The sequence below is a fragment of the Pogona vitticeps genome, chromosome 3 (assembly GCF_051106095.1).
Source record: "Pogona vitticeps strain Pit_001003342236 chromosome 3, PviZW2.1, whole genome shotgun sequence".
NCBI lineage: Eukaryota > Metazoa > Chordata > Lepidosauria > Squamata > Agamidae > Pogona > Pogona vitticeps.
The window spans coordinates 13,878,714-13,906,125 of NC_135785.1; the positions used below are offsets into that span (position 1 = coordinate 13,878,714).

General features: G+C 43.5%; 1 protein-coding gene across 2 annotated transcripts in view; it reads right to left on the reverse strand.

The window, feature by feature from the left end:
- Nucleotides 1-27,412, reverse strand: part of NAALADL2 (N-acetylated alpha-linked acidic dipeptidase like 2) — a 988,342-nt gene that overhangs the window by 231,383 nt on the left and 729,547 nt on the right. For both annotated transcript variants that reach the window (XM_078389637.1, XM_072996217.2), the window contains 2 exons: nt 20,065-20,208; nt 1,214-1,309 (listed from right to left, as the gene is read on the reverse strand). In XM_078389637.1, the coding sequence (XP_078245763.1) occupies nt 1,214-1,309; nt 20,065-20,208 (240 nt within the window). The remainder of the gene's footprint in view (nt 1-1,213; nt 1,310-20,064; nt 20,209-27,412) is intronic.

Here is a 27,412-nt window from a genome sequence, read left to right on the forward strand (position 1 = left end):
CACAGCTCAGAGTCTTGCAGTGTTTCCCCCTGTGAAATCTTGATTTGACTCTTATGAGAGCACTTGGCTTCCTACAGCCTTCCTCAGCAGCAGGCCTTTTAAGCAGGCCTCCCATTTTATCAACCCCTTCTTTCCAGGGTAGCAGAGTTGACTGCCTAGTGGCAGAAAGGGGTACAAGGAAAGCCCACATATTTCATGTAACCAGTATAGCTTCAGCCAGAGGGAACACTGCTGATGGGAGTCACCTGGAACACAACACATGACAATTCTACAAGAAGACAACGGACCAGGATGTTGGCATTTGGATGAAGACCTCAGACCACTTATTGCACAGGGGTTAATTGGTTCAAGAAGTGCCATTCTTTCCCCTTTCTCATAATTTCTTACCGCTCACCTCTGTCGTATAAAAAGGTTACATTTCTTCCCAATCTTGTTCCACCTCTCCCTCCATTTCCTCTGCAACAGTAGTTCCCAACAGTGCCCTCTCCTTGATGTTCTTGGACTAAAATTCCCAGAAGCCCTCACCATTAGCTGGGCTGGCCAGGATTCTCTGGGAGTTGTAGTTCAATATCCGGGGGCTCATATTTGGGAACCACTGCTCTACAACAACAACAACAAAAAAAACTGGAACAGAGAGAAAGGAAATAAGAAACAAATATGTATGCTGTCTTTTTGTGGTGAAAACGTAAGAACCACGCCGCCAATGCTTTCAGGTTTACTAATTTTGGCTTTGATTCTCCACACACTTCTGTATATGGCCAGTTCTTATAGGACATGACCAGTAGGACATGAATCTCCAGTGGTCAGTGGTGAAGCATGGTCTTTGCATATGTAAGATATCTCATTGAATTTCTGCCATCACTAAATAAAATCATATTTGATTAATTAGACTAGGAAAGATCACAGGGACTGTTGTTTATCAAAGCAGAAAATCTTGAGTTAGGCTAAGTAGAACAGTGGCTTCTGTCAGCAAACGCCATCTTTTGAAGAGAAATAGCTTAGACATCAGAAGTCAGGCTTTGACCAGAAGAGCATTTAAATTTGCACAATCATTCTGAACTCACCTTGGAGATAAACATAGACATAAAACTGGGCACCAGTTTTGGGCATAAAAATGTCTAGTATAAAGCTCTACATAGGGGAAGCAGGGCAATGTGTAATGAGTAATGAGGGAAGTTAGTCTATAAGAATAATGGTAAATAAATATTCATACCAGGAAGTGTGGCTCCTTTTAAATATCCAATAACATTGGACACTGTCTTATAAGTTGGATGAGACTGAACATTCAGAGTCAGCATTTTTCTTTCAGCTAGGAGAAAAAGGAAGACATATATTTAAGATGTTGATGAATCCAGCCATACAATCATACAAACTCTTCATTAAAAACAGGTTTCATTTTTCATAAGACATTTAAAATAATGTTCTGATTTTTGTGACAAAGCTTCATGAATTTCTTAATAGATTCAAGATCATCCATACTATGGTTTTCCCAATTATTATGTATTAAAGTGAAAGCTGAACCATGAAGAAAGGAAAAGGGAAGGGATAAGGGGGTAAAAAATGGAAAAGTGGCACTAGAGGAGAGTTTATGGAAACCATAGACTCTCAGAAAGCCAAACAAGTGGGTTCTAGATCAGATTAAGCCTGGACTCTTGCTGGAAGAGAAAATTATTAACCTGAATAATGTTGGACATATTATTAGAAGACAGGATTCAGTGGGGGGAAAAATAACAATTCTAGGAAAAGTGGAAGGCAATAGCAAGCAAAGGATAGACGAACTTAATATTGAAATGGATAGACTTAATAAATAAAGTAATACCCTTTAGCATTCAAGATCTAAGCAGGGCTGATTTTGGAGACTATTGGTTCATATGATCACCAGAAGCATAATAATAATATTAATACATGAAAATAGTTATGATTTAATCATTTGATTTATATGCTCCCTTTCCTCCAATAAGCTCAACACTGCCTTCCTTCTCACCTCTGCTACTCTACACACTTCACAACAATCTTGTAAAATAGGTCAGACTGAGAAAGTGAAAAACCAAAGGTTATCCAGTGAGTAGGGACTGAACCTAGACTTTCCATCCTGGTGGAAATTTAAAAGCAGTGTCCCTAATATTCAAAGATGTGGACTTTCAGTTTTACTGTTTATTCTGTTCTTGTCTAAGTTGGCTCTAGACAACAGATGTAGGATTATGCAGTAAAAGCCTATTTTCATGAAAGTCATTTTCCTTTTAAAGGCAAAAATGGGTCCTGAAATAGTACAAGAAAATAAGAGCACAACAATGTCATGTTCTAATGTGGGCTACTGCCTGTTTCCAGACAGACAACAACCTTCCTTAAATGTACCTTTAAAGTTTAAGGGGGCTTAGCCCATATCAGCATGCTTATTCCTCTTCAGAACATGTTTCAGGAGCTCCCTTCACCCTTTAAGGCTCTTTCTACAGAACCCTATTTCAATATTTCTGCAGAGCTGTCGATACATTTTGCCTACATGTGCTTTGAGATAAGTGGAGAATGATGATTCTGATTTTGTGGGTGGTTGTAGTGAATCTATTCTGGATATACCAAATTTAATGGAGCAACTCCAGCTACTGGACCCTTTTCCCAAAATGCATTCAGAATCCTGGGCAGCTTCCTAAACTCTCAATCAGAAATAGCCATTTCCACCTATGAGCATTCAAAGCCTGAATATCAGAAACAGACACAAAGTCATTGAAACAAAGATGCTCTACAGGAGGATCATGGAATCGTGATCGCCCTTGTTTTTCCTTGCCTCACCAATTCATTTCCTGTCCTTATAAAGAGTATATAGGAATGTTTAAGGGAGGACTACTGTGCAATGTGAAGAGCCACTTATTTATTTATTTATTTATTTATTTATTTATTTATTTATTTACAATATTTTTCAGCCGCACCATTGCCAGTGGCTTCTGGGCGGCGTACAACATCAAAACCTAAAAACATTAAAAACATTTTAAGAAACAGTATAAAATACCATATATTAAAATATTTCTTAAAACAATTAAAACATTAAAAGTAATTAATTAAAATGCTGGGTGAACAGAAAGGTCTTTGCCTGGCGCCGAAAAGCCAAGAGTGTCGGAGCCAGGCGGATCTCTCTAGGGAGGGTGTTCCAAAGTTGGGGGGCAACAACCGAGAAGGCCCTATTCCGACATGCCATCCCCTTCACCTCTTTCAGGGATGGCACCTTCAGAAGGGCCTCCTGGCCTGATCTTAGAGGACGGGCAGGCACATATGGAAGAAGGCGGTCCTTTAGGTAACCAGGTCCTAAGCCGTTTAGGGCTTTATATGTCAAAGTAAGCACTTTGAATTGGGCCCGAGCAGCAACCGGCAGCCAGTGTAAATTTTTCAGAACCGGCGTGATATGAGTCCGTGCGGCGGCACCACTTACCAGCCGCGCAGCCCGGTTCTGTGCCAGTTGCAGTCGTCGGACCGTCTTCAAAGGCTGCCCCACGTATAGCGCATTGCAGTAATCCAGTCTGGTTGTTACCAGTGCATGAGTGACTGCTGCCAGGCTCCGCTCATCCAGGTAAGGGCGAAGTTGATATATTCTCCGCAGCTGTAAGAAGGCAGCCCTGGACACCGAGTCCACCTGGGCTTCCAAGGTCAGACTGGGGTCAAGGAGCACCCCCAAGCTGCGGACCCTATCCTTTAGGGGGAGTGTGATCCCGTCTAAGGTAGGGAGATGGCCCTTTAACCTATCTGGCGGGGCACCTACCAGCAGCACTTCAGACTTGTCTGGATTGAGCCTCAGTTTATTGACCCTCATCCAGACCATTATCGAGTCCAGGCACGAGTTCAGAACGGTGACTGCCACACCTGGATTGGTAGAAAATGAGAGGTAGAGCTGGGTGTCGTCAGCATATTGCTGACTCCTCAGCCCAAACCTCCTAACGACCTCCCCCAGCGGTTTCATGTAGATATTGAACAGCATGGGGGACAGTATAGAGCCCTGAGGAACCCCATGACGCAACCGCCATGGGTCAGAGCTACTGTCCCCCAGCACCACCTTCTGGACTCCATCAGCCAGGTAGGAACGGAACCACTGTAAAACAGTGCCTCCCATTCCCATCCCAGCCAGTCTGTCCAGAAGGACACCATGGTCGATGGTGTCGAAAGCCGCTGAGAGGTCCAGGAGAATCAACAGGGATGCATTACCCCTGTCTTTCTCCCGGCAAAGGTCGTCATACAGGGCGACCAAGGCAGTTTCCGTCCCATAACCCGGCCTGAAACCCGATTGAAATGGATCTAGATAATCCGTTTCATCCAGGAGAGCCTGGAGCTGCTCAGCCACCACACGTTCCAACACCTTGCCCAGAAAAGGGAGGTTTGCTATTGGACGATAGTTGTTCACTAGACCTGGATCCAGATTAGGTTTTTTTAGGAGCGGGCGAATCACTGCCTCCTTTAATGGGGCAGGAACCACTCCCTCTCTTAACGAGGAGTTGATGACCTCCAGGATCCAGGTGCAAACTCCCCTGGCAGATTTCTTTATTAGCCATGATGGGCAAGGGTCGAGTTGTGTAGTGGTGGCACGAACTGATCCAAGCACCCTGTCCACATCCTCAGGTCGCAACAACTGAAACTCATCCAATAAATTATGACATAAGTCCGGAGCACTGGACACAACCATGGGCTCTGCATCAACAGTGGAGTCCAAATCTTTGCGAATCTGAGCAATTTTTCCCTCAAAGTGCGTAACAAATTCGTTACAGCGAGCCACTGAGGAGTCCAGGACCTCCACCGAACCATTAGGTTGAAGAAGGTCCCGGACCACTCGAAATAGCTCTGCTGGACGACACACCGAGGAAGCGATACGGCTGGAGAAATACTGGCGTTTCGCCAGCCGTATTGCCACAGAGTAGGCCCGATAATGGGCTCTAAGCTGTGTTTGGTCATAGTCGCAGCGATATTTCCTCCATCTGCGCTCAAGCCGTCTCCCCAACCGTTTCATGGCCAAAAGCTTCTCTGTGTACCATGGAGCCTTATAGGCTCTGCGGGCAGGGAGAGGGCGCCTAGGTGCGATCGTGTCAACCGCCCGGGCCATCTCCTTGTACCACAAGGCGACCTGGGCTTCGACAGGAGCGCCGACCATATCAGCTGGAAACTCCCCTAGAGCATTCAGGAATCCTTCAGGATCCATAAGTCTCCGGGGGCGGATCATTTTAATTGATCCCCCACCCCTGCAGAGGGTAGTAGTGGCTAAGAGTCTAAATTTTACCAGGAAATGGTCCGACCATGACAACGGAGTCAAAGATAAATCCACCACATCCGGACCACCATCCCCCTGTCCCGCAGAGAATACTAGGTCAAGTGTATGGCCTTTCTCATGAGTCGGGCCGATGACATGTTGAGACAGCCCCATGGTTGTCATGGCGGCCATGAAGTCCTGAGCTGCCCCTGATAAAGTGGCCTCAGCATGGAGATTGAGGTCCCCCAGTACCAAAAGTCTGGGGGTCCTCAACACCAGATCCGAGATCACCTCCGTCAGCTCAGGTAGGGAGACTGTTGGTAAGCAGCAGGGTGGGCGGTACACCAGCAGAATCCCTAGTCTGTCTCGCAAGCCCAACACACAATACAGGCCCTCTAGACCATTTCCCAAGGGGACAGGGAGCCTGGAAAAATGGAAGGAATCCTTGTAGACTATTGCCACACCTCCTCCCCGCCCCTCCGGGCGACCCTGGTGTTGGACCAAGTACCCAGGGGGACATAACTGAGATACAGGAACTCCTCCTTCTTCTCCCACCCAGGTCTCAGTAATGCATGCCAGGTCGGCCCCCTCATCCAAAATTAAGTCATGGATGAGGGCAGTCTTGTTTTTTGCCGACCTGGCATTTACCAACAATACCATGTGGCCCGGGGGGTGGCTGATATGGTCACCTGGTACCATTTGGCTGGGAGTAGAGCTAGAAAGGGGGATAGGTGTAAGGTATCTAACCTCCTTTCTCCTACTCGGGCATGCTCTACTCCCACCGCCATATCTTCCCCTGCCGTATATTGTCTCTATTGGTTGCCCCAGAGACCCCTCAGACCCTCCTGTTTCCCAGCTTGTTCCCCAACCGGTTCCTTCAGGGAATCTGGCAGCCAGCGAGAGCCCAGCCATAGTCCCACCGTCTCTCACTCGGTGAGCTGCGGAAGGCAGATGAAATTCGGCTCCCCCGAGTGCAGGAATGCTGGTCTGAAAGGGCCCCAGAAGCAGCTCCGGCTTAAAAGCCTTCTTTTCCCCTTGAGCCAGGTGCCTGATGTAGGGAGGGGAGGAGGCAGCCAAGAAGCAACAGGGCTCAATCCTGCAGAGCAAGGGTGACTTAGCCAGTTCCCTCCGCAAAAGGCTGGCAGCCGGCCAACCACAAACCCACCGTCTCTCACTCGGTGAGCTGCGGAAGGCAGATGAAATTCGGCTCCCCCGAGTGCAGGAATGCTGGTCTGAAAGGGCCCCAGAAGCAGCTCCGGCTTAAAAGCCTTCTTTTCCCCTTGAGCCAGGTGGCTGATGTAGGGAGGGGAGGAGGCAGCCAAGAAGCAACAGGGCTCAATCCTGCAGAGCAAGGGTGACTTAGCCAGTTCCCTCCGCAAAAGGCTGGCAGCCGGCCAACCACAAACCCACCGTCTCTCACTCGGTGAGCTGCGGAAGGCAGATGAAATTCGGCTCCCCCGAGTGCAGGAATGCTGGTCTGCTCCGTCTTTGTCCCTCCGTCTTTGTCAAAGGGGATTTCATGTTAATTTTTCTATCATTTGACTAGTGAGTTTGTTTTTTAAAATTAATTGAAACTAGAGATGGTCTACTCAAATTTGTTTCCCCGGGGACATGAATACGAATAACGGTGCCACAGATGCTATGGAGGTCCATTCCCTCTTCCCACAACTGGCCAGTCCACTCACATTGAGTGCTCAGTTCAATGTGAGATTTTCATGCCAATCACAGAAGGAGGCTGATTGGCTCTTCCCCGCCTCCTCATGCAGCTGACCACTCCAGCACAGAGGCAGGGCAGGGAGTCTCCCCGCTCAGCCGATGAGTGGTTGGCTGCACGGGAAGGTGGGGAAGAGCCGGCTGGGCTCCTTCCGTGACTGACGTGATGACAGAGCCAAGCAGCACACAACGAATGGCAAGTGGACCAGCCAGTTCTGTGGGGGAGTGGACCTCCATGGCACCTGTGGTGCCACTATTCATATTCGTATCCCTATAGATACAAATGTGAATAAGGTAAAGGTTCCCCTTGACAATTTTTGTCCAGTCGTGTCCGACTCTAGGGGGCGGCGCTCATCCCGCTCTTCAAGCCATAGAGCCAGCGTTTGTCCGAAGACAATCTTTCTGTGGTCACATGGCCAGTGTGATTTAGACAAGGAACGCTGTTTACCTTCCCACCGAGATGGTACCTATTTATCTACTCACATTTGCATGCTTTCGAACTGCTAGGTTGGTGGGAGCTGGGACAGGCGACGGGAGCTCACTCCGTTGCGTGGATTCGATCTTACGACTGCTTGGTCTTCTGACCCTGCAGCACAGGCTTCTGCGGTTTAGCCCACAGCGCCACCACGTCCCTGTCTCTAATTGAAATGAATACCTTTTTTCTTTTACTTCTCAGGCTACGAAAACAAATGGCCTTATTACGGACCAAAATAGAGCAATAACAAAGGACTTTTCCTTTTTCTTCCCCCTCTCCCCCTGCAAAAATACTAATGTAAGGACTCAAGGCAAGCCATGATACTCCACTATGAATGTCAATGTCTCTAGTAGAGGTTTTACCTACATATGTCCATTTTGTAGGACCACACCATCGTGTGTGGCACAGCACAAGGCAGTGGTAATCAATCTAGCATTCCTGACTTTTCTGTCTGCCTGCAATATGATTATGATGGAGCTACAGTACTTGTAATCTCTATCAGATTTGGTAATAGTCTTCTCTGTTTAACCAGAAGAGGTTTCTTGAAAGAATTGTAGGATTCTAAACTGAAAAGCTCCAGGTGCTTCTGAGATGTGTTCTAAAAAAGTACAAACATCTCACATTCAAAATGGTGTAGGGGCAAAGGAAGTAATAAGAAGAAACTGTGTAGTCATGAGAAAGAAGCAAGAATAAACAAATGAAATATGCTGTCTTCTTTTATCCTTCCTCTTACCTGCTCTCTCTTTCTCTACTAGAGGCTAGATATGATAATGGCTATTTTGACATCAGATGCAGACCCTCTTACAGATCTCACAGGTCTTGTACCTGTTATTCTTTTCATCTGTATTTTACAGAAGACTAGGGAATGTGAATACCTTGCAGTACTGATTTCATTGAGTTTCCCCGCAATCCCACCTGCATTTTCTTTTTATTCTATATCAGGTGGTGATGCTCTGTTTATTCTCTCCCATTAAAATTTCTATACCATATTAAGTTTTTCCTAACAGGTGCATTTAAAAAATATTAAAATGTATCAAGGAAAAAGAGCAATCTAGTTACCAATAAGCCATAAAAGGGGGGGGGGAGGAAAGAAGAAAATAATGAGCACAAAATTGTTTCATTGAATATTTTATTATGTAATAAGTTATAGTGAGAATATAAATCTGGATATTATAATAAATCTATAGCTGAAATCCTGTTGTTTAGTGTGGTAAGTCACATCTAAAACTACTGAATTAATGAAACTTAAAGAGGAGTTGACTCATCAAATTCCCACTGATTCAATGGGCCATCTTTTTTTATATATATTGATAGAGAGGTTGAAATCTATTGCTCATTATGCTAAACAGTAGATTTCAGCCTATCAATGTAAAAATGGTCTACTTCAATTTATAGTTAATCCTTAATCTAACCTGTCTTTCCACAAGTTTACATGTGTCGGTGATGGATGAAAATTTGAGTTTTCCTGGTAACAGTGGAAAGGAATTCCATCTAATATATGGATTTATTTGCCCATTTTATCCCCACTGATTGAAACATACTTTACACTAAGCAGATTCTGTTCTTTAATGTAAACTTTTAGTCTGTTTGGGTAAACAAAGAGCCCCCACTATTTTTGGTGGGAGATGCAAACATACTGATTCACACCCTGAAAGATGCAGTGGTTATGCTTTCTTTACCAGAGAACAATGGATCTAAAGTTACAGGTGGCTTATGCAACACAACAGGATTTCAGCCATTGTTTCAACTGAAAACTGCTAGATAGCTCAGTGGCTTATGTCTCTGGCTGTGGAGCCAGAGACTGGGTGTTCAATTCCCCACTATGCCTCCTTTCCAGGGGCTGGACTTGGCGATCCATAGGGTCCCTTCCAGCTGTGCAGTTCAAAGGTATGCACTTGAAATATTCATATTATAGGTGTGTGCATGGTTTGGTGTGCACTTTATTTCCCCAAACACTGCATGAACTATTTCTAGGGCTCATTGCTTCACCTCAAGACCACAAAAGTTTTGAAGTGAGGTATGTTTCTTCTTAGAATGAGCCCTAGAACATTCAGGAATGCTACTTTCATCAAGGCTGCTGAATTCAATAGAATTATTTTCCATCCCTATAATGGAGAAAAAGCAGGTTTTGAAGAGAAGGGAATCTGGAAAATGATCAGCTACAAGCCAAGGGGGGGGGGGGGAGAATGCTCTGGAAACATTAGAAGCCAGATAAGGATGCTGAGGGGCGTGGAAAATGGAGAAAGCGCCTTGTAAGATGGACATCACAAGCAACGTCCAAAGTCTAATTTTGTAGCACTCCAGATTTCCCTCAATAACCCAGCCCCATATTTTTCGACAGCCAAGTAATTTAAATTGCCAAGTAATGTAAAGTAATTTGGCACTTCTGGAAACCTTAAGAAATGATGATTTGCCTTTTAAATGGTTTAGACTGAGTCCTCCTGCACCGCAACATATTTGTCTTCAAACCCATGAGTGGCCACTTTCAGTTTCTGTGTTTAGTTCCCCATGGAGGGCATTTAGGAAGATGTGGACACCCCCTGGAGTACTCTGGGAGTAGAAAAATGCCCCCTTAAGCCTGATAAAATTGCCCTCCCAGGCTAGATAGAAGTTTGAGTAATGAGGATGCAAAACAGTGGAGAAGTAAAGTTTGCTCTTTGCCTCATATTATAATCTACTCTATGACAGCCATGGCTCACACTTCCAGATACTAACCAGGCCTTCTAATTAGGCATCAGTTTCAGCTGAATATCCTGTGAGAACCAGCAGGTATTCTATGTTGCATGAAAATTTGAGCTTTTATGGCTTCCTTGCTTCCCACTGGGTTGCTATTGGTTTCCAGTATAACATTGGCCTTTGCTCTTTGTTTTTGGCCTCTCATATTTTGTCTTTACTTGTAACGGCTTTTTGCTCATGCTTTGTTTTAGCTGGGTCTCAGCATCCTATTCCTAATGAGATCCATGAAATCACATTTAGGTTAAAAAGCTTTTCATATTTTTGTCTAATACAGAGATAATCCAAACTGATTTTTGAGTTCTTTGTATAGTCTGTATCTTGCTTATTGTTTTCTTTGCAATAATACCAGAAGGTCAGTGTGTGTGTGTGTGTGTGTGTGTGTGTGTGTGTGTGAGAGAGAGAGAGAGAGAGAGAGAGAGACAGACAGACAGACAGACAGACAGAGAGGGAAGCTTTTGATATTAAGCCATAGAAATATAAAATAAAGGAATTGGAAGGAGCCTATAAAGCCAATGAGTACAACTTTTTGCTCAGTGTAGAGATCCAAACCAAAAATATATCTGATGGTTGGTTGTCTAATTTTCTCTTCATTCCAGTCTTTGAGGCTAATTTCAGTTTCCATGTTTGGTCCTTACATATTTAGACTCTTGCAGGTATTAAGCTATACTTGAGGAGCTTAATAGGTCAGAAAAGACATAAATAAACTGAGTTAGCTTTTGGGGGGTCAATGCAGAATTACTCAGTTTAATTTTTTTTAAAAAAAAAAACTTGAACTAAACCCTTAAAGGTCAAAAAATAAATTTTAACTGAAACCGGGTCCAGGTGAAGTTGCAATGTACATTGGTTTATGTTACCTTATCATCCTGAAGAAAAATTTGGGAAGCAGCATCAATGGCTACAAGGCGTGTTCTGCTGCAGTTCTTCACTCGTTCCCTACTAGAGATGGGCACGAACTGACAATTTAGTGGTTTGTGCCAGTTCGGATGCTGGCTGAACAGGATGTCTGTGGGTCAGCACCCTGCCCCCTCCAACTGCCACCCAGTCAGAAGCAGCACCCTGGCTTCCCTGCCCTGTCTCCTTCAAGCACTGCCTTTGAGTGGGTGGTGGCGTGAGACAGCATGGCATCGAACCACAGAGCATCTTTCAATCACAGCCTCTTTTCCCACTAAAATATTTCCAGAAATATGTATTTTATTTTTAAAAATGTATTTACATCCTAAATTTAAAGTTTTGAAGATAGGACTATATAGTTGTTGTGGGTTTTTCGGGCTCTTTGGCCATGTTCTGAAGATTGTTCTTCCTAACGTTTCGCCAGTCTCTGTGGCCGGCATCTTCAGAAGACAGCACTCTGTGCTCTGGTGTAGTTTGCTTGGGAGTGGAGTATTTATGGCTGTGAGATAGGTTTTTGTTCTTTTCAGGAGATGGGTGATTAGTGTATCTTATTGTGGGTGTATTGTTGTGATAAGGAGGAGAGATTTTCTGTCACTGTGATTGGTTTGGTGTCCCTCCCCCTACCGCAGGAGCCCATTCAGTGGCTGTGTCCTGGCTTCCTTACCCTACCTCCTCCAGGCACTTCCATTGAGTGGGTGCCTGCTGTAGAGACAGTGCCACTGAATCACCAAACACCTGTTGCAGTTGTTAATGTGCCTATCTCTACTTTTGAGCTTGAATGTATTGAATTGCCATCCCCTTAAGGAATAACATGAGTGTCAATTGTTTCCAACCGTACAGTGCATAGCATTCCTAGGCATCAGTATTTTGAAGAAAGCTGCAGTCAGGTTTATATCCTCCACCACCCTTCCTGAATTACCATTTCCTGTTTCATAACAAGACTGGCATATTTAACTTATGTCTACTATTCCCCTGGCCTTCTCCCTAATACAGAAATGTATGCATCATCAGCTTGTGTTTGGCACATGGATGTCATTTCAGATTTAAAAATGATTGCAGAAGCAGCAGTTACCAAAGTCAAGTTCTGCTGCAAGCAGTGGTCAGCTAAGAGAAAGAGGGCTTTTCATGCAGATGGAATGAAAGGAGCAAGATGTCCACTTTCTCAAGCCACAGTGTTCGGAAACTGAAATCTGATGTCAAAACTGCTCTGTACCATACACATCAACATTCAGACCAAGGGCCAGTTCACACATTTGTATGACAGATCACCTGGTTAAATCAGGCACTCTGATTTATTGGGTATAAACAGAAATTTGATCACAGCACCTGATAAATTAATATAGAGATGGTATTTGACAACTGTGAGATCAAGTATTATGGATTCCAGATACTCCAGCATATGTTGCACACATGGGGAAGATGTAGGTACCTATTTTCCATATGTGGTTGGAGTGTGAATAATAATAGAACTTTCCCCAAAATTTCATTATTGCTTTTTTTTTCCAAGAAGAATGGTGTGAATGGGTAAAAACAGAGTTCATCATGCGTATGGTAACGGTGGCCAGATTACTGATTGTGAAAAATTGGAAACTCGTGAGAAATTGGAAATTGGAAAGTATTCATACATTTCAACTAACGGAATAGTATAAATTGCAACTAATGATGAGTTGACATTGGATATAGAATTTTAGAAGGGACTGTTAAAAGAGAGTTAAGTTTGTTGAAATATGGAAAGTCTTTTTAACTTTACATTATTGAAAGGTGAAGGCTGTCTACTGGTCCATATATATATACTAGTTGTGTTACGATATGTGTAGTTTTATATTTTTTTCTTCTGTTTGTATACTGTGCTAATGTTAATGATAAAAAAGGTGATCAATGAAGCAATTTCCTAACTAGCGACAATTTTCTGTTTTGGTTTATGCCACTGCCCTTGTGCTAGAATTCCTGACCAATAAGATTCTGGCACACATCCTGATGTCACAAAAGACTTTGATGTTCCATCCATAAATGGATAATAATGGAAGAAAATGGTCTTCAGGGGCAACCAGCATCTTCTGAAATCAGATAATAAAATGAATAGAGGTACTGTACAGTAACGTTCCTTGGTTTAAAGGCTTACTGTGCCTAACAAAAGGCCCAAAGAGCTCCCAATGGGGTATGGCGAAAAGGTAAAATTTAATTTCCCTTAAACAGTCTTGACAACAAATCTCACTTTCTAACATTAGATGTCCGTTGAAAGACTTTAAAGGTCTTGACAACTTTATCTCTTTCTATCCCTTGCTTTGGAAAGTGACAGGGAGACTTTAGCTTAATGCAGCTTGAAATATTCTCTAAACTTTATCTAAGCCATAAAGCTACTTCACGACTAAACGAACAGAAAGGGATTACTGTTATTGTTAATAGTTCTAGTTTAGTTCCATCTTCCTGAGCCTCTTAACTTCAAAACCACAAGCCATTAGACAGCTAATGTCTGAAACCTATGTCCCCCAGCCCCTGCTGAACACAGGCCAGTGAATAGATGCATTGGTACAGTGTTAGCAGTAAGGACACAAATGACATAGGAATAGCTACAAGTCATATATGACCTCTAAGTCTCCATAGAGTTGAAACTGTTGCAAGTCACATGTGTGTTTCATGCAAACAGTGAATCCTACACATTCTGTTACACTTTCTGTACAAAGTATTAATGTTGGTTGCTTAACTCCCAGTTGCGTGGGCTCTCAATGGTCCTTTCTTCAAAGATAATTGATTATATTTGACTCACCAAAAATGATGGTGACATGGAATTAGATATTCCTGCCTATTATTTTCTGCTGCACTGAGTGAAATCGTCTTGGGCTTGGGAACCCATCATATACAGAGCACTCCAATTTGAATGCCCAGGAGAATAGCAAGCTTCAGGTCAACTATTGTGTACACTGGAGACTCTGTGCATTGCATTGCATTGAACAAACATGTACAAATGCATACAGTAATAATCTAGGCTAGGAAGGGCATGCCTTGCAGCTTAGAAATGTTTGCCTGTAAAATAATGAATTGTGAAGATCATTGCTAATCAATCACAAGTGGACAATTGTCAACTATTATGGTTGTATCAATTTATATTTCATCTGATGCCATTTGGCAGACATTCACAGCAACATCTACACAATACTTTGTCCTTTACTTACAGTTTGACCAAGGGTCTGTGTGTCTGTCTACTATAACACCCTATGGATGCTGTCAGCAGCTTGGGTCTCTTGTTATACACCGTTAAGTCGGAACTGACTTATAATGATCCTAATATGGGTTTCAAGGTAAGTAAGATATTTAAGGCATGGTTTTACCCCCAGTGAGTTGCCATGATGACAATTTACCCAGTTTACTAGCAAGCAAGGTTTACCAGATTTACATGTGAGTACTTTTACTTGGTTTACTCACAATTAAGGAGGCAGCAGCAACAGCAGCAGAGGACAGCTTCAGGATGGAGGGAAAACATTAGGGTGAACTCTTAAAGAGGAAGGATGGATCATTCCAAGTAGAAATATGTCTGGATGTGGTCTTTTTTTTTCTGAACTGAACAATGCCACCAGTGATCCATATAATGATCTATATGCCAACATGGACAGGTTGTGTGTCATTGTGGAGATGGAAAACATCCATCTTCAGCTGACTTTTCCTCAAATACTGATTTAATCTTCTGAGTTGTAAAGAGAGTTTGGCATTAAGCCAAGTCACAGACCATTGCTATGTGCTAAAGGAGTCTCTAGATTTATATTTCCTAAAGAGCAGTACTCTGCCATCTCATCTTTTTGAAAGTGAAATGACTTTTACTTCATATTCCATGAGTAAAATCCTGTTGTGCAACTACGTGCTGACACAACCCAGATGGGACACTGGAAATATATAACTTAATGGTAACTAAAACTTCCTATCTGATTGTTTTAGGTTCTGAGGCTTCCTAGGGCTCCCTTTTGCACTGAGGTGAAAGGAGACTTTGATTGCCCAAATCACGCATGCCAGGATCAGAATTGCTGGTGGTGATCCAGAAGAGATTTTAGCCTTTTAAAGACTTCACCCAATTCCAAGGCTTCCCCAGAGCAAAACAGAGACACATGAAGCCTCAGAACCTAAAAGAAGGGATAGGAAGCTCTTAATTAATGTAAATTAAATATTTTCAATACCCAAGCTGAATTATGCCGGCCAAAGGTTACCCAAGAAGATTTTGCCCGGAGTTGTAGTATGACTGAGGGGAGGAGCTTCTGTTGAAACTCAGAAAGTTAGAAATCTTACCTGCTATGCCCAAAGGTTTAGTATTTATGTGCTTTTTATATACACTTTTAGCTTTTGTGTGAGGGAACAGCTTGGCTCAGAAAACTCCATCGGTGTCTGACATGTGTCTAAACCCAGCCACTCAACGGCTTGGGCCCTGGATACCTGAAGGACCGCCTCCTTCCATATGAGCCTACCCGGAAGTTAAGATCTAGCCAGGGGACCCTTTTGAAAGAGCCTGTTACAAACAGCTATGATGTCACCTGTCCTTCAAGGTTTAGGCTGGAGTGTTAACATCCAATGGTTGTCGGAAGGCGGGACATCAGGGGGAGGAGCTGGGATATATAGGGGTGTGAATGTGTGTGAGGGGCAGATCAGGATCTGTGAGTGTTGAGATGAGATAGTGATCAGATTGTGTGGAGATATGAGTCTGTGTGAGCTAGAGCCTTTCTTTATGTGATTACCTGATTTATTTGTTATACCAATCTTAATGTACCAATCAATAAACTTTAGTTATTTTGTTTGAAATCCATTCCGGCCTGAAGATACTTATTGCAGGGGATGGTTGGTGGCAGACTACCAGAAGAGTAACAGTGGAGTGACGTAGCGACCTTCCTTGGTGAGGTAGAAGGAGGCCGTTACAAAATTGTCCCTTAAGGAGGTAAGAGGGATGGCTTGTAGACAAAGGGCCTTTTCAGCAGCTGCCCCCAGACTATGGAATGCCCTCCCGACTGAGATTCGTCTGGCGCTGACGCTGATGACATTTTGGCGCCAGGTCAAAACCTTTCTGTTCCAGAAGGCTTTTAATTGAAATAATACCAGCTGTGGGTCCTGGTGGCGATTTTTAGAGTATCTATTTTAATCGTATTTTAATTGTTTTATCATTTTATTGTATTTTAATTGTATTTAATTGTTGTAAGCCGCCCAGAGACCTTTGGATAGAGTGGGTGGCATAAAAGTTAAATAAAATAAAATAAAATAAAGTATTGCTCCAAACACTTTTGTCATAGCTAGGAAAGCTGAGGAGGACCCACTAACAGAGGAGAGGTCACCCCGGGGGAATTTTGCCCAAGACTCTCTCAGTTCATTCACTGCCAGCTGGTATTTACAGCTGAAACAATTGCCCAAAATCCAACTCTATACTTTTAACCCAACAGCCAGAATTCCACTGAATAATTATACCAGTGTTAGGCCCATTTAAGCACTTTGTTAAAAAGTTGGCACTTGTATTTCCTGTCTCACAGCACATTGCGTGACAGCTATGTAACAGGAAATACAACCCCTTACTTCCTTAGTGGCAATTCACCACTCTGATTTATGCCGATGGACTTAACACCAGGGAATGTAAACTGCAGGATTCTGGCCATTACATTCATCTTCATCTTAGAAATGTACTTGATTCTTCCTAAGTTTAATGGCTGAGCAAGGATAGAAATTAGCCTCTTTGAACATCTATCATGCTATCCTGTTAGTCATACCAGGATCTCATTATTTATCCGTTTGTTACAAGTGAATCCTGTCTTAATAACAATCTCTCTCCCATCTTTTCAGATAGACAAATAATGTTACATATGCTTATTATATCTGCCAGTTTATTGTTGAAAGTATATCAGTGTCTGGTACTGAAAATCAAACACAGACTAATAGGCTAGCCAACTCGAACTCATACATCTAAAGGGCTTTTTACATGGTTGGAAATGGAAAGTTTTGCTTCTAGTTTTCCTTATGTCTTTTCATTTGAGAAAGTGGTCCCTACTTTGACTGATATCTGAAAAGAATGTATAATATGAATATACTTGAAGTGATTTTTAAAACACAGAAGAAGAATGTGCCATCCAAAATGGACCCTATAAATATAGCAGGAAAACAAGGCAAGAAAATATTCCTTGCCACATCATTAATATAGAGTATTTATCACTGCAAAATTAATTCTTGCTTAGCAGTGTATCAAACAGTCTATGAGGAAAGTTAATTGAAAATCAATTGTTGCAGGGAGGATGCTGAGTGTACTGTAAACTCTCTTGTGCAATATGTTCTTTGGCATAGCTGAGGAATGAAAGGGAAGACCCCATAGATCTGGCCACAAATGAGAAAATACTGTACAGTTGGTGGAAGGTGAGATCCTAGACCAAGATAATGCAGGTCAGTGACCTAGGCAGATAAGGATTATGAAAGTTAGACCACCATCTTAAAACTGCAGAGCTGGAAGGGACCTTATGCACCATCAAGTCCCATCACTTGGGAATTGAACTCCATACCTCTGGCTCTGCCGCCAGATACCTTAAGCCAGTGGTCCCCAACCTTGGATCTCCAGATGTTGTTGGACTTCAACTCCCAGAAATCCTGGCCAGCAGATGTGGTGGTGAAAGCTTCTGGGAGTTGCAGTCCAAGAACATCTGGAGGCCCAAGGTTGGGGATCACTGCCTTAAACCACTGAGTTATCCAGCAGTTATGATCCACATTGTCTTTCTCTGTGGCCAGAATCCTGTTAGTATTACGGTGCATAAAGGCAATCATGCAATGACTTTTTGTGGATTGTTTGTTTGTTAACCAGGCATGTGAATGGTTGAAAGATTGGTTCCACGACAAGGGTACAACCAAGCATAGGATGGACTGCCCACAGACAACTGCACTGTGTTTGCACAATTGCCATTCTGCCCACCTCTGTTCCATCAAGACATTGTAAACCTGAATGGTCCTGATGGTAGAGAATTACTTGTAAATAAATGTACTGGGCTATTAGAACAGGGGGAGGATAGTGCTGGGGAGGAATAAAATGGCAGGGGTCAAAGACAGGCTTTTATTATATCACTGAAACTCCCAATAAAAACTTAAAAGTTTTAAAGGACAAGGACTACAATATTTTTCACCTCACCAGTTGCATACAATGTGCATCATTTGCAATATGCCCCCAATTGTTTGTTGTTTGCCCCACCTTTCTCCTAGAAAGGACATTAAAAATGTCACGTAAAAGTATTACTAAAACAGATTTACAAGCAACAAAATATAAACCATCCCACACAGTCAGCTGCTAAGGAATATCCTGCGGATTTATTTAAGAATATGGAGCTGAAGATGGCCTTCAAAAAATTAATCAGTCAGTCCTTCTCTGCTTCTTCTGTCTCCTCAAAGGAATAGGGAACCAGATATTTTTCACAAATTAATAAATGGGGGGGGGGAGCTCTTTGCCTCACATTCAGCTGGAAGCCAGGGATCTTGCAGGATTTGAAAATCCCTGAGTTTCTTAAGCCTAAATGGCGTAAATGGAGAAGAAACATGGCTACAATCAAAATACAGTGGTGCCTCGCTAGACAGTTACCCCACATGACAGTTTTCCCGCTAGACACTGAATTTTTGCGATCGCTATAGCGATTCGCGAAACAGTGATTCCTATGGGGGAATTTCGCTGGACAATGTTTGGTCCCTGCTTCGCAAACCAATTTTCACTAGAAAATTTTGACAGCTCCCTCCGCGCTCACAAAACGGGTGTTTTCGGGACCTAAGCTTCGCAAGACAGCGATTTAAACAGCTTATCGGCAGTTTGCAAAGCAGCTTTCCTATGGCCGATCTTCGCTGGACAACAACGATTCTTCCCCATTGGAACACATTAAACAGGTTTCAATGCATTCCAATAGGGAAATGCTTTTTGCTAGACAACGATTTCGCTAAACAGCTACTTCAGTGGAACTGATTATCATCGTCTAGTGAGGCACCACTGTATATGCTTTGACACCCAACACTATTTTAACTGGATATTCTTCCCTTCTCATTACTTTCACAGTACTCCAGGGAGCCAAATAAACGACTCAACAGGTTTTCCCCACCATCTAGATCCCCACTTTAGTGTGCATGGGGACTTCCAGAAGAAGAGAAGGTCTGATCTGGTAGAAACAATGGGATCCAGCAGAGGCACACCATTGGAATCTGATCAAGGAACTTACCTATTGTTCTGCTTGCACATTCAGAGCAGAATGCCCTTCAGACCTTACACAAACCACATGTATTTGTTATCAGAAAGCATTTCCACCATAGTGAAACATAGCTCCTTATACTTTTCATGCATGCAAAGAAGGAGAAAGTGGGATCTCACTCTGTTTCTTCCAGTGAGAAAGAAAGGAAAGCAGCAATGAACACAGATATTGGTTCAGAAATTTAAGTAGAAACACTGGGAGTGGGACAAAAAAAGCAAGACCAACAAAGCCACACCACTGCCTGAAGTTTCCTGTGGTATCTTAAACTCTTCCCTGATAATCTTGGGTTCTCCAGCAAGGCCTAAAAAACTCTACCAGAGATGCAGAAGCTTCTCTTGGGTGATTCAGAGGGATTTTTCAGTCAATAGCACAAATTAGACTCTAATGCCTTACTCTCAGAGATGCGATACTTCTGATATCTGACTTCTGTCAGCTGGATCTTGGCAGACTGCGGACACTAATAAGTTATGACTTGACAGCCATGTGAGGCTGTATTTTTTTTAACTGCTACATGAAACTCTTTTTAAAAAAAAATTAAAACTGCTCTTCACATCTGTGGTACTTCACAACATTCTGCTCTCTCGCTCTCTCTCACTGCTCACCTCCTCAGGAGCACAATAGATATGCTTATGCGTTGCCTCAAACCACTGCCAAAAGAATATCCTTGCAATGGGTCAAAGCACCCCCATTATACACCATTACACCAAATATATTTAGTGGGCATAAAGAAGCTTCAATTATTTATTGATTGATTTAAAATATCATCTTTTAGGGAAACGGAAGATGAAAGAAGAAGGTGTTACCTTCAGCAGACAATTCCAAAGGTTGGCAGGCTTCATTTTCACCACCTTTCTCTGGGGAAGAGAGCAGTTTTCTGGCCAACATTGCAGAAATAGGCTGGACTAATAGAGAAGTGAGATTTGATCGATGCTGTTTATAGCTTCCATCTTCAAGAAGAGAAAAGAAAAAAGAAGAAAAAAGAGGGAAGAGCAATTTAGCAAGTGATAATACTAAGACCACTTTTTTGCTGAGTCCCTGTGTTTGACTTATACAATTATTGAACACAACAACAATAAAGGGAGGTGGATAGGAAACATGGCTGAAATCAGTTTTGTTGTCCCATTGGACTCGTTCAGTTAATTTTTTCCCCCTTCATTCTGAAATGAAAGCCCAGACTTAATAATAAAATGTGGATATTTTGAGTGGAGGGATAACTATGTCAATACTGTTTCTACCCAATAGGGGTCACAGCTGACACACCACCCTAAAATGGTGGCAGACATTTTCATTCCATAGATGTGGCACTAAAGCAGTGTTTCCCAATCTGGGGGACGTAACCCCCAAGAGGGGATGAGAAGTGTTTTCTGAGTGGACACAGGTCACATGATATGAGTTGTAGCCCTTGTTTATTAATTTCTTCCTTGCTCTTTCGAAGCTGGATACACAAAGCCTATATGTGTATGTATGAGAAACAAGCCCTTTGGGGGAGAAAGAAGCCTCTACTTTCTGCTTGCTTTACCCCATGAAAAATGCTTTTTTATGTAAATGTGGCAAGGGATTGCAGGTTACTTGGCTATTTTAAAGGGAGTTGTGACTCCAAAGAAGTCAGGAACCACTGGTCTAAAGACAAGGTACAACACCATTTTTCTTTTTAGTCGCATATATGTTTTGTTTTTCCTTCAGTGGGTTTACAGCTCTCCTCATTTCCATTTACCCTCATAATATCCCAGAGAGAGCATAGGAACAAGGAGGTAGGAAGAAAGAATGGAAATGACAGGTCCAAAATAATTCATTGAGTTTCATGGCTGAGCTGGGAATCACTGAAATCCTAGTCCAACATTTTAACTGGTAAATCACACTGGCAATCCTCTCCGTAACACCAAATGCTGAATTTCAAGAATGTTGTGTCATCCACCAACAATATTTTCATCTCCTCTTGGCTGAGCTCTCATCCATTTTAATGGAGAGACAGCCTCACGATGTAGAGAAAAAAATAAAACAAAATTGTGGTCTTCTTCAGGGGCTCTCAAAGAGGAGAAAAGGACAAGAGCCCCTGAAAAAGGCCACAAACATTTAATTCACTAGAATATGTTGGGCTCTTTTAGAGAATACGTTCATTTTTTTCTATGCCTTGAGACTGTCTCTCTCCTTTAGACTGGATTTCATTTTTTAAAAAATGCAATTCATTTTTGTTTTTGAACCCTCCTCCAGCCTCTTGCAGAATCCAGACATCCTCTTAAGAGTGTTTCACTGTCTCCACTGTTTCACCGGATTCAGATGAGAGGGAGACAAAGTTGAAGATGATCACTGTATTGAGGACATTTCAACCCTGATACCAGAATGATGCATCCCAAAGAGGTCATGTAGAACTCTGGTCCTCACTGGCGATGGGAACTCAAGTTGTGGGACTCGCTGTCAAGTCAGATTAAGGCTTATCTGAGACTCAACTAAGATTCAATTACTTCAACGCAACTTGTGACTCGGAGTCCACCCATCCATCCCCTTTTTTTTTCTGGGGGAAAAAGCTTGTTTGTAATAGACACTCAAAATTGGAGCTTGGGACTCAAGACTTTGCGCAAAAGACTCAGACTTGAGACTCAGAACTAAAGACATGCCTGTTACATACAGCACTGATGTTACCTGTCTGTCATGGGTTTGGAGGGAAAGTTCCATCCTATGGGGAGTGGAAGGCGGGACATCAGGAGGAGGGGCTGTACTGTATATATATGGGGATCCTGTGTGGAGAAGTTTAGAAGCTGGGAGAAGAGCTGAGAGAAGAAGCTTGAGTGAGAGTCTGTGTGTCAGACAGGGTACTACTGTGTGTCAGTCAGTACCAACCTGATAGGTTCAGGTGTCTGTATGGTTAGCCAGAACTGATAGGTTCAGGGTCTGTGCTTCAAGTTAAGTGTTCTGTGTGAACCAAACTGTGTGTATGTATGATTGAGACTAAGCCACGTTACTGTATCTTATTCACTTGATCATTTTATTTTCCCTATGTGTTCTTTAAATAAACCTTATTCCTTTGTTTGTTAAAAATCCATCCCTGGTCTGTGTGACTCCTTACAGGGAATGGTTGGTGGCAGCTTAGTGAAACTGTGGCATATCCCAGTAGGTCTGGGTTTGTCACATTGATTGGTGTCCAGCGTGTGGGATACGACTGGTCCAGTTGTCCAGTGGTCCAGCAAAGCCTTGGCAAGTGTGCCCAGAGCAAGGGGGGGTCTAGTCAGGGACAATCTGAGGGCGCGTAGGTAATCTTCTAGGCGTACCTCACGGGGAGGTGCGCTAGTGGAAGAACGTGCCAATTGGGGACTAGATTAGGGAGCTCTGAGGCAACCTGTTTTGGCGGGAAAAAGGCTGAGGCAAAACTGTGTGAAGTAGCAGTGATCTAGCCTGCCTGCTGAGAGGCCTAGCAGAGGGGGGTAGACTCTGGCTTGCAACAGTTGCAAGTTAGTGCTGAAGAACAGCAGCAATCTATAGAAGGCTGGTTCTGAGGCAAAAAAAGAGAAAAAAAAAGTGGTCGCTTTATTTTGAGGCTTGACTTTTGAAAGCAGCCTGTTCTGGGGGGGGGATTATGCCCTTGACTCGAAGCCAAATGGCAGAAATGGGTGAAGTGAAAGACCCCCAGGTAGACCAAGGTTCTGAGGATGAATTTGGCTCAGTGCAGGGGGACAGCACGGGAGAACAGAACCCAGAGCTCAGGAAAATGCTCATAGCCCAACAGCATGAATTGAGGATGAGGCAAATGGAAAGACAATTTGAAATGGAATTGGAGAGAGAGAAAATGGCATTTGAGTTAAGAAAATTGGAACTGATGAATCAGAACAATAATAACAATAGAGATTCTGAGGGGGGCCAATTGTCTAAAACTGACCTGAAGAAATTCCCTGTGTACCATAAGGGAGATTGCCCTGAGGTGTTCTTTTCCCTCGTGGAAAGAGCGTTTGTGGACTTCTCAGTAAGGGAAACTGAGAAGATGACCATTATGCGATCTTTAATCAGTGGCAGCCTGGCAGAAGTCTATGCAGAGATACCAGAGGAATTACTAAAAGATTTCGCAGAGTTTAAAAAACTGGTGTTTGCCAGACATGGGATAAATGCGGAACAGCTGAGGCAAAGATTCAGGTCACTCACCAAGAAACCAGAGCAGACTTTTACCCAAGTGGGGGCCCAACTGGTGAGGCTGCTAGAGAAATGGCTATCTCAGGAGGGAACAGAGACCTTTCAGCAGCTCAAAGACTTGATAGCGCTGGAACAGTTCTATTCAGTCCTGCATGGGGAACTGAAGTTCCAGGTGAGGGAAAGGAAACCAAAATCTGTGGCAGAAGCAGCCGAGATCACAGATTTTATTTACCAGATAAGAAAGCCCTTAGGTGAGGAGGAGAAATCTGTAGGAAAACCTAAAGACACCTACAGCAAGTACTCTCAGGGACCAGGAAGAAACCAGCAAGGGGGAGGGGCCCATGGTGAAGGGAAGCCCTCAGACATGAAACCAAGACCTCAGATTTTGGAGGGAAAACCAAAACAAGATGAGAAAGACTCAAAATATAGCAGAAAATGTTATTTCTGTCAGGGAAAGGGCCATCTAATCTCAGAGTGTGAGAAATTAAAGCAGCTAAAAGGAAATGTGCCTCATGATTCGAGTGGAACCAAGCCAAAAGCTGTGTTCTGTGTCCAGAAAGAGCAAAGCTCCTTGTCACTGAGGGAGCCTGTTGCCATGGCTACTCAATCTGGAACAGTGACATCTGCTGATCAGGCTGAGGAAAATGGTCCTCTTGTGGAGGTCAAGCGCTGCTTACTTGTGAGAACAGATTCTCAGTTGTTTGAAACAGCAGGGGTGGACGTAGGAATGCTTGACCATCAGTATCGGGGGTTAAGGGATACTTGTTCCCAGGTGACCCTGTGCCATCCAGATATTATTCCTAGGGAGTATATAATCCCGAATGAGAGCATAAAGGTGGCAGGGATTGAGGGACAGGTGATCTCGCTGCCAGTAGCTGAGGTACCTATGAACTTTCAAGGCTGGAGGGGAGTTTGGCGGCTAGCGATTTCATCGACTCTGCCAGCAGCCGTGCTCGTGGGAAATGACCTGGCTGAACATGTGAAACGGGTGCTAGTGATTACACGTTCACAAGCCACCACGGGGACAGTTCAGGGGGGTAATGATGAGCCCGAGACGGAAGCAGGTGGGGGGAGTTCCGAAGCTGTGGTGGAAACCTTAACCACAGACAGCAGATTTGGCCAAGAGCAAAAGGCAGACGCCACTCTCCAAAAATGTTTTGAACAGGTGACAGACGCCCAGCTAACACCTGAAACCCCAGTGAGATTTCATGAGAAAAAGGGAATTTTGTATAGAGAGACCCTGAGGAATATCTCAAAAGGGGGAGATGGGATCAGAAGTCAGCTAGTAGTACCTGAAAAGTATCGCCCCATGATCTTACAAAGGGGGCACTCTGACATGTTTGCTGCGCACTTAGGGGTGAACAAAACACAGCAGAGAATCACACAGAATTTTTACTGGCCTGAAATAGGGAAGCAGATCAAAGAATTATGTAAACAATGTGATGTGTGTCAAAGGCAGGGGAATAACCGCGACAGGACCAAAGTGAAGTTGTGCCCTTTGCCTGTGATTGACACTCCGTTCAAATGCATAGGGGTGGATATTGTGGGACCTTTGCCCAAGGCCACAAAGAGGGGGAACAGGTTCATTCTCACCATTGTGGACCATGCCACGAGGTACCCTGAAGCCATACCCTTGACTAACATTGAAACCAACACAGTGGCAGATGCCTTGGTGGGGTATATGTCCAGGATGGGATTTGCCTCAGAAATAATCACAGATTTGGGCGCATCGTTCACATCGAAGCTCATGAAACGCTTATGGCAAATCTGTGGAATTAAGCACAAGGAAACCACTGCCTATCACCCTGAAAGTAATGGGTTAACTGAGAAGTTCAATGGGACTCTAATGCGCATGATTAGGGCTTACTTGGCAGAGAATCCAAACAATTGGGACCAGAAGCTGCAATCCCTTTTGTTTGCTTATCGATCAGTGCCACAAGCCAGTACCGGGTTCAGTCCGTTTGAACTTTTATTTGGGAGGAGGGTGAAAGGGCCCCTTGATTTGATCAAACAAAATTGGGAGCAGATCACCCAGGATGACCCACAAGACGTTGTGACATACATAGACACCTTGATGAATGACCTAAAGAGAAACCTAGAGCTAGCAGCAGAGACCCTGCAAGCTCAAAAGGTCAGAAAGAAAGCTTGGGATGACCAGGAAGGCAGGGAGAGGCACTTTGACCCAGGGGAGGGAGTGCTTTGGCCTAGGCCCTGCAAAGAGAGCAAGTGTCAGCTGGGTAGCCCAGAAATAAAATACTTGGGTCACATAGTAGGGGGAGGAGTGATCAAACCCCTAGAGGCTAAGTTAGAAGCAGTTCGTGATTGGCCCAGACCCAACACCAAGAAAAAAGTCAAATCATTTCTTGGGTTGGTGGGCTACTACAGAAAGTTCATCCCGAGGTTTAGCGAGATTGCGGCTCCGCTGACCGATCTGACGAGGAAGAAGGCTGATGACCGCATCCCGTGGACCAGCGACTGTGAGGAGGCGTTCCAGAGGTTGAAGCGGGCGCTCATCAACTATCCAGTGCTGCGTGCTCCAGACTTCGACCGGGAGTTCATCATCTACACCGATGCGTCTAACAGCGGGGTAGGAGCAGTTCTTTGCCAGGAGGATGAAAATGGTGACCAGCATCCAGTGTCCTACCTGAGTGGGAAACTCCAGAAAGGTGAGAGACATTTGGCAACCGTGGAAAAGGAGTGCCTGGCCATAGTCTACGCGATCCAGAAGGCCAAGCCTTACATCTGGGGAAGACATTTTATTCTGTGCACTGACCATTCACCACTGCAATGGTTAAAGACAATGAAAACCCACAATAGTAAACTTATGAGGTGGGCTTTAAAGCTGCAAGACTATGACTTTGAAGTGAAGGTGGTCAGAGGGTCAGTGAACTGTGTTGCTGACGCCTTGTCAAGAAGACCTGAAGATTGAAGACGGCGAAGGAACATGGACTATGTATATATTTTGGTGACCAAAGGTTAAATGTACTTGTTTATTAAACATGTTTGGTTTGTATGAATAAAGGTAACTTGATGTATTGTAAATGGTAAATGTTTAGATGCCTAATTGATATGGTTATCCTAGTGTAAGTATAAGTAAGTATGGTATTGTATGTTAATGTATAACTGGTTTTGTATGTTTTGGATCCAGGTTGTTTTTTTGAGAAAAGCACCTTAGCTTTCCCCCTACAAAACAACTTATAAAGAGGGGAGGTGTTACATACAGCACTGATGTTACCTGTCTGTCATGGGTTTGGAGGGAAAGTTCCATCCTATGGGGAGTGGAAGGCGGGACATCAGGAGGAGGGGCTGTACTGTATATATATGGGGATCCTGTGTGGAGAAGTTTAGAAGCTGGGAGAAGAGCTGAGAGAAGAAGCTTGAGTGAGAGTCTGTGTGTCAGACAGGGTACTACTGTGTGTCAGTCAGTACCAACCTGATAGGTTCAGGTGTCTGTATGGTTAGCCAGAACTGATAGGTTCAGGGTCTGTGCTTCAAGTTAAGTGTTCTGTGTGAACCAAACTGTGTGTATGTATGATTGAGACTAAGCCACGTTACTGTATCTTATTCACTTGATCATTTTATTTTCCCTGTGTGTTCTTTAAATAAACCTTATTCCTTTGTTTGTTAAAAATCCATCCCTGGTCTGTGTGACTCCTTACAGGGAATGGTTGGTGGCAGCTTAGTGAAACTGTGGCATATCCCAGTAGGTCTGGGTTTGTCACAATGCCAACATCCCTGGTCTTCACGCAGGTGATTTAAAAACACAGCATAGAAGGCATAATAGAATCCTGTGTTCCATGACACCATTGGCTTGGGGCAAAACATACATTCCCCAGGATTGTTATAGGAAACCAGCATCATCAGATTGCAAACTCCTTACATTTTATTGATCAATTGAAATAGAAACAACTTTACTGTGTTTCACTAACTTATTTCATTGTAGATTCATGTTTTCTCAGTGCTCAATGAAGCCTAATATATAATACTAGACTGGAAGAGACATAGCTTTGCACTGATTTATTTTAAAAATCT